Source organism: Podarcis filfolensis, assembly GCF_964270895.1.
Source record: "Podarcis filfolensis genome assembly, chromosome: 16".
In the NCBI taxonomy this organism is placed as follows: Eukaryota; Metazoa; Chordata; class Lepidosauria; order Squamata; family Lacertidae; genus Podarcis; species Podarcis filfolensis.
Window position 1 is genome coordinate 10,505,094 of NC_139620.1, and position 7,420 is coordinate 10,512,513.

At 49.3% G+C, this 7,420-nt stretch overlaps 1 protein-coding gene across 1 annotated transcript; it reads right to left on the minus strand.

Moving 5' to 3' along the window:
- Positions 1-734: 734 nt before the first annotated feature.
- Positions 735-7,122, minus strand: LOC310751842 (homeobox protein SIX6-like). The gene is made up of 3 exons (XM_083591569.1): positions 6,122-7,122; positions 4,567-4,730; positions 735-3,968 (listed from the first exon to the last, which is right to left on the minus strand). Exons 1-3 carry the CDS (start codon positions 6,518-6,520, stop codon positions 3,800-3,802), a joined length of 732 nt encoding a protein of 243 aa, XP_083447695.1. The 5' UTR covers positions 6,521-7,122; the 3' UTR covers positions 735-3,799.
- Positions 7,123-7,420: the final 298 nt, after the last annotated feature.

The following is a 7,420-nucleotide window of genomic DNA, read 5'->3' on the forward strand; positions in this document are numbered from 1 at the left end:
CTCCCTCCCTACCAAAGTCACCCAGTGCGATTAGTTTTGTGGCCAAGTGGGGATTTGGACCCTGGTCTTGTCTTGCTGCTGCGATCCCAGGAATTAAGGCTGCTTTGGAGCCAGACGTATCTGATAGCTCAGGAGAGGAGACTAAGGGCTTATCCTCACTTATCTTGTGCCCTGCTCTTTCCAGGCAGAGGTCCACACTTTAGCACACCATGTCAAATCATTTTTGGATTTTTGCCCCAAGCTTTCCCTGCAAAAACACACTATTTAAAGTAGTGGTGTAGTGTGGAGGTGGGGCATAGGGGGCTGTTGCCCCGGGCGCAAAATTGTTAGGGGGCACAAAAATTCCAACACCTGATGCTGCCTCAATGCAGCTGTGTGCTTTCATCGTTGAAAATGGCTTCTCCACGCGAACCAGGAAGTGACCTCTCCAGACAACGGAAAGGCTCTTCTTACCTCTGTTGCTGTGATCTCCTGTGTGACACAGACGCCGTTAGGCAGCTGAATGCACATGTGTACTCCGTTCTTTTCCCTCTCTGCCACCCACCACCTCCACTCAGCCCTGGGTGCTGGCAACTGTTGTAAACAGAATCTCGTCTTGTTCCCTTGTGGGGTACACAAGAGCCCTTATAGAGTCCTTTGTCGGTTCCCCATCGGTAGGAGAAAATAACAGAGGCCAACCAGAGAATATTGAGAAGCAAAACAGCTAGTAAGCCTGATCTTTATTAACGCTGTTGCAACAGGGTGCTCCCCTCACAGCAGGAGAGCGGAGGAGGACCCAGAACAAAGGTGTGCCTGCCCTTATATAGACATTTTAAAATTCCCTCCCCTGGAGCTCAAGACCACCCCCAGAAACATCATACATACATCACAGAAGGGGTGTAGCCCAAGACCACCCCCCAGATACATCATACCTACATCATAGAAAAGGCGGTCTACAACAGAAATCTGAGTGTTTATCTCCTGTCTGCCAGGTTATCTGAGAATGCCTTATCTGATTGCTTTCCTGGTAGTCTGGCCATTCCTTTGAGATGGTAATCACTTAATTCCTGAGACAATGGGAAGGTTCCCTCTCCCTCCCTGCAGAGAAACATTTGGTCAGTTTGGGAGTCAAAATGGTTTCAGGACTGTATTCCTTTGCTGCTCCAGACATGTGGTTTATATATTTATGTAAGTGTTTGCTTGGTACATTTATGAACATTTATTATATATCTAAGACCTTAAAATTCTTATAACATAACCCACAGTACACCACTACTTTAAAGCTGAATCAGAGCAAAAGTAAATCCAGCTTTTATGCAGATTGCCACTTGCTCCGATTGAGCTTTAAAGAGCAGGTTTTGTGGGGAAACCAAAATAAAGGGTTTGCTCAGACATGGAGCTTTCAATCATGGACCATCCCTGGAAAGAGCACGAGTCATATAAGTGCTGATAAGCCCTGAGAATGGGACTGGTTGGAATTAATACAACCGGGACCTTTAAACAAAATGCTGCCAAGTGGCGTGCTTCTGTTCAGGGTTCGAGCCATGTCCCTTCCCCACACGCGCCATGCCACGCCTATCGTATGGACTCAGTCCACAATGAGCTGTTTCGGGTTCCTTTTAATGGTGGCTGTTGCCCATTGGGGCAGAAGGCAGGGAGCACACCAGTAGGTGGCGCCAGAGCCATTGACAGGCTAAGCCATTCTAAGTTTGGTCCCCCATCCTCCTTGCTGAGTTCTACAAGGGTCAACACTGGGACTAAGGAAGAATAAGGTTTCAGGCAGCAGCACCCCCTGGACTGGATGCAAGCTAGAAGACTTGAGTGGGGGACCTGTGGCCTTCCGGAACTTGCAGGATTACAACTCCCATCCTCCTGGACCACTTGCAATGCTGATGGGACAGTGCCTCATTTGCCCTAATGGACCAGCCTCCACTTGGATCCCCAGGTGCTGTTTTTTGCCTACATAAGGAGAAAGAATGACTTGGCTCTTGGATGACTTAGCAGCAGATTTTAGGGAGGACAAGGCTTTCAATGACAACGAAATGAGACAATGGCTACTAATCACACCTCCACTTTCAGAGGCATCTTGTGCCTCTGAACATCGGCCTAAGCCAGCAGGCTTGCCTTAGCTCATGGATAGGCAAACTAAGGCCAGGGGGCCGGATCCAGCCCAATCGCCCTCTAAATCCGGCCCGCAGACAGTCCGGGAATCAGCATGTTTTTACATGAGTAGAATGTGTCTTTTTATTTAAAATGCATCTCTGGGTTATTTGTGGGGCATAGGAATTTGTTCATTTCCCCCAAAAAAATATAGTCTGGCCCCCCACAAAGTCTGAGGGACAGTGGACCGGCCCCCTGTTGAAAAAGTTTGCTGACCCCTGCCTTAGCTCTTCTTATTACACAGGGTTCCAGCCTTTTAAAAGCGTTGCTCATGGCTGTATCCCTTCATTCCTTCTCATTCCAAATGTTTCTCTTCTCAACCTCATGCATGCAGAAGGGAGCCACTAGAGCATCCCTTTGTTTGTTTTTAAGTGACGCATCGCCTCTGGAATGCAAAGCCACCATCATTTATTAATGCGGCGCTGGCATTTTTAGTGGCGCTCTCTAGATATTAGAATAGAATCATTTTATTGATACTGTGCCGTAAATATACTCAGCAGTTTACATAGAGTGAGATAAACAAACAATCCCGAAAGAACAGGCCTCTGCCGCCCCTGCCCCCCCGGGGAGACCTCAATCTAAACTTATGTGGCAGAGGATGAAACCGGAGGGATGAGCCAAACTAAACAAGGGATTAATGCAAGCAGGTGCAGGTTACCTGTATGGACATCTTGCTTCAACTGAGGGATGGAGGGATGCAAAGGGTTTAGCCAAAAGCTTCATGGACACAGTGGCTGGGCCCCAACCCCTAGGTGTGGCTGCAAGTGCCCTGGCTGCTGGTATGTCTCCCACAAAGTACACCCAGTGGCCAAAAAGGTGTGGAAAGCTGCTTTCGATCGTTCCCCAAAAGGTGATTGGTGCTGTCAGTTATTTAACAGACATTCCTTTGGATCAAAATTGGCAAGAGCATCACTGATATAGGTGCATCCATCCTTTCCCCCCCGCCCCGACCTCTTTTTAATCTACAAATACCCCCATATATGTTCTCTTTCTCTCCTGACTTCTCATTCACTTTCACTTTAACTCCAAAACCTCCCAAATCTATTTCCTCTCCTCTCATTCCTGGCTTCTCCTCGCTCTCTTCTCTCCAGTCCTGGCTACAGACTCAGCAACACGTCATTCTGGATGCCCTCCTGAACAGGGAGCCCTTCCCTCCCACTGGTTTAGGACCCAGAGAACCACACAAGGGCCTGGTGGTGTGAAGTGAAGATCTGGGAAGGCTTATCATTTCATTCTGGTTAAATTAGATGCTGCCCAAGGCAGGCTTGAGAGAAGAAAGCCTGGAGTCTTCACTGCTCAGAAGCCTGTAATTCTTGAGCCCAGGTCCTGGCGCCCCTTCTCTCGAGGCAAATAAACCTATTTTTTGCAAAGTGGCAACGGGACTCCGGTTTTATCTCCCACGAAGGACGCCAGCACTGCAAAGCTGCTCAGGGGAAGGCAAGCAGGATAACAGGGAAGTTAGCCAATAAACTCTCCGTTCCCATCATTCCTGCCACACCCTCAATCTTGCACCGGGTTCCCTTTCCTTAAAACCTCCCCAACCCCATTCCATAAGTAATGGGGTTCGTGATGACTGCATCTCATTCCCATTGGTCGTGCCCTGCGTCTCCCACACACCCCAGCCAGTCATTTCTGTTGAACAGAGAACCCCTCGGCTGGATCAGTCTTCCCAGGTCTCCCCTGCTCTTTGGCTGTTTTCATCATCACTGGTGGCTGCAGTGGGATCCGTCTGCTCACCGGGTGCGCTGTTCTCTTCCGCCAAGCACAGCTTGCTATTTAGGGTCTCAGTTTGGACGTCTCTAGGCTGCGTTGACGGCTCCTTTTGCAGCCTAATAATAATAATAATAATAATAATAATAATAATAATAATAATAATATATTTCTACCCTGCCCACCTGGTTGGGTTTCCCCAGCTACTCTGGGTGGCTCCCAACAGAATATTGGCTCCCAACAGAATATTAAAAATATGATAAAACATTAAAAACTTCCCAATACAGTGCTGCCTTCAGATGTCTTCTAAAAGTCAGGTGGTTGCTTATTTCCTTGACATCTGATGGGAGGGCGTTCCATAGGGCAGGTGCCACTACCGAGAAGGCCCTCCGCCTGCCTCCCTGTAACCTCACTTCTCGCAGTGGGGGAACCACCAGAAGGCTGATAACAAATGGAGGGAGCAGAACAATGGAATAATTTTTTTTTAAGCCATGTGGATTTTTTAAAAAGGGGGCAGACACCCCCCTACACCCCCCCATGGTTACTGAAGAGTACGGTCGATTCATCCCAGACTGTCTTCTTAAGACTGCTGCTTAGGTATTCTTATGAAATGGAGATGCCAGAGACTGCAGTGGGAAACTTTGGCATGATAGAGATGTTCTACCGCAGCTTGGATTAGGCCAGGCCTGCCGTGCACTCTCTCCAGCTGTTTCTCACCTGTGCTTGGCTGATGCTGCGCGGTCTCTCTGCCGGCGGTTTTTAAACCAGTTCCCCACTTGGGTGGGGGTGAGCCCTGTCGCCTGGGCCAGGTGCCTCTTGCGGGAAGGGTTAGGGTACGGATCCTGAAGGTACCATTCCCGCAGGAGGTTCCGCGTCCTTTCCTGGGGGAAAAGGAGAACGGATGTCAGGCCACAGGACAGGTGCAAAGGAACGAGGAAAGAAAATACTCTTCTGCGGAGGCTGAGAAGCAGAATCAACTGATGCTCCATTGAATGATGTCTTTACTCTCAAATTCCCTTCCCTTCAAGAGGTGTCCTTGTCTCCACCCCTCTATTCTTGTTCATGCCTGCTATTCTTTTTCATATTTTCTTTTTACGATCACTTGTTTTTGTTTTAAATTAATTGTCTTTTGCTGGTTTTAATATATGTATGTATGTGGTTCTTTTTTTGCTTATAATATTGTGAGTCACTTTGAACTGCCATAGTAAAAAAGAAAAAAACTAATACATATAATTACTGATAATAATAATAATAATAAATAATATTATTAAATTCCCACCCCCTTAATGTGATGGATCCTGCTGTTTGCCAACACTTGCTCAACTTGTTTTATAAGTGGGACAATCAGCCTGCCAGCTGTTCCTTCCTTCCGGACAGTCCACCCCATAATCCCACTCCATTTGACCACCACCCTTCATTCCCCCCCCCCCGCCCGTCCATCCAACAGGCAGCTAGCAGTCCGTGACCATGAAGTATGTTGTTTTTGGGGGGTGGGGGTGGGGATTCTAGTGAAGAAGCACACAAACGTGTCTGCTGCCCCTGATTGCTTTGCTTGCCAAACTTACCTCCCCGATCACCCTTCTCACACACCACACCAAATTGCCCTGTTTGGTAAATTGCTGTGTGAAGCCCCCCCCCCCACACTTTTGTTAAGCATCACTTCCGACACATTTGATGGAGTTTGGAGCTGCTTCCATTAAACAGCTCACTTGTCCATTTGCATGGCTGCCTATTGGCAGCCAAGCGAACTGCAGAGCGTGACAACACCTTGCATTTTTATGTATATAGGAAGATATATACCAGTGGTTTTTTTTGCCAGGCTGGAATGTATCTCTGTACTCTGATCACGCCTCTCGTCTGCCTGGATGGAGGATAGAGAGTGCTGTGTGAGTGCATGCAGAAACTAGCCTATTGAAGAGCAGTACTTTGCATGTGTTGCTCCACCCACTTTTGCATGTGGCCCTCGGAAGGTTGCCTGGAAGGCAGTGTGGCCCTTGGGCTGAAAACGGTTCCCGATCCCAAACACAGATCTAGATCCCGTTTGTCTTTATGGCAACAGGGCAACCTCTTTAGACATGTAAATGGCGGTGCTCAACTGGCCAGCTAAGGACGTTAACTTACAAAGAAACCAGTCTGACCAGTTCAGGGGTCTCTTCTCAGATTCCAAGCCTCCTTGATACAGAAAGACAGCATGGAAGGGACACGAAGATATCATACAGACTGACCCCCCTCTCCCCAAAACTCTATAGCAATATAATCAGGTCCTGCTCACCTTGAAGCCATTCACTTTCTGCTCCCCATCTTGGCCAGAGTCCCTCGGCAGACCAGGGACCTTCTTCCGGGCAGGTGATCGGTCTGGCGGATGTATTGAGAACCTGTCTCCACACCGCAGGGCTCCGAACGGTTCCAGGTGGTAGGTGGCCACAGTGGCCTGGCTGCAGTAGGGCGCCAACCAAGCAGCCGAGGGAATTGGGCTGCTGAACAACTCCAAGTCATGGCAATTGGCGTGAGTGCAGCCAAGGCCTTCGGGGTGCCGGAGGGCGAGCGACGGCGGGAGGGACCACAGGAAGCGGGCGAGGCGCTCAAATTCTCCGCTCTCCTGCAGGGCTTCGCAGACGCGAGCCACCTGGCTTGGGGAGAAGAGGGGGACACTTGGTGGGGGCAAGGTCATCTTGGGGGATGGGCTGAGGCTACTGGGAAGCTAGGCGAGGCAGGCCTACAGGGCGAGGGGGAGCAAGATGGCCGAGCTAGGGGTGTGGGGAAGGGTCTACAGGACACAGTGGCAGAACACCCAGAATGCCTTGGGTAGAGGAGGGAGGGAGGGAAGTATGAAGGAGAAGGAGAAATAATACAAAACAACACAAGTATTGTCAGTAGAAGCCCTCAGTGATGTTGTCATAGGAACAGGGTGAGGAGTTGCAACCCTCTCCCCAAATCAGATTCTCTTCTGGAATAGAAGAGCCTCAGTTGCCGGATCAGGCCCAAGGGCCATCTAGTCCAGCATCCTGTTCTCACAGTGGCCAACAGAGGCCTCACAGAAGCCTGGATGGTGGACCTGAGGGCAGTAGACCCACTGCTGTTCTCCTCCAGCAACAGCCTCTGATTCTGGAAGCAGAAGCCACTGTTGGTTCCCAGCAACTGGTATTCAGAGACATCTGGACTATTTTTAATGTATTTCTATTTATTTTCTGGACCCCACACTCATAATCTGATACCCTTCTTTGTGCGGCCCCTCCATGAGAAGTCTGGAGGGCAGCAACACAAGAACAGGCCTTTTTTGTGGTTTCTCCCCAGGGATGCCCGCGAGGCACCTTCCTTACACGTCTTTAGGCGCCAAGCAAAACCTTTCCTCTATAACAAGGCCTTTGGCCTTTAACTACCTGTAGCCTTTTAGGAAATGGGTGGGATGTTTTAAATGTATTTTTTTTCCCTCTTGGTTGTCGTAATCTTGGGTGATTTTGCACCCTGGCTTCCCCCTCCCAAAGATGCACCAAAAGATGCATATTTTGGGTGCCTGCGCAAGATTGCAGCCCCCCAAAATAGTGCTTTTGGGGGTGGGGAATGACCTCCG

What these genes read in the sequence shown, in the direction of transcription:
- LOC310751842 (XM_083591569.1), bottom strand. Translation starts at nt 6,520, where the DNA reads ATGACCTTGCCCCCACCAAGTGTCCCCCTCTTCTCCCCAAGCCAGGTG. An exon ending in AGAAAGTGAATGGCTTCAAG is followed by an intron (nt 4,731 to 6,121) that starts GTGAGCAGGACC and finishes CTTTTCCCCCAG; the next exon opens with GAAAGGACGCGGAACCTCCT. An exon ending in GCAGCATCAGCCAAGCACAG is followed by an intron (nt 3,969 to 4,566) that starts GTGAGAAACAGC and finishes TATTATTATTAG; the next exon opens with GCTGCAAAAGGAGCCGTCAA.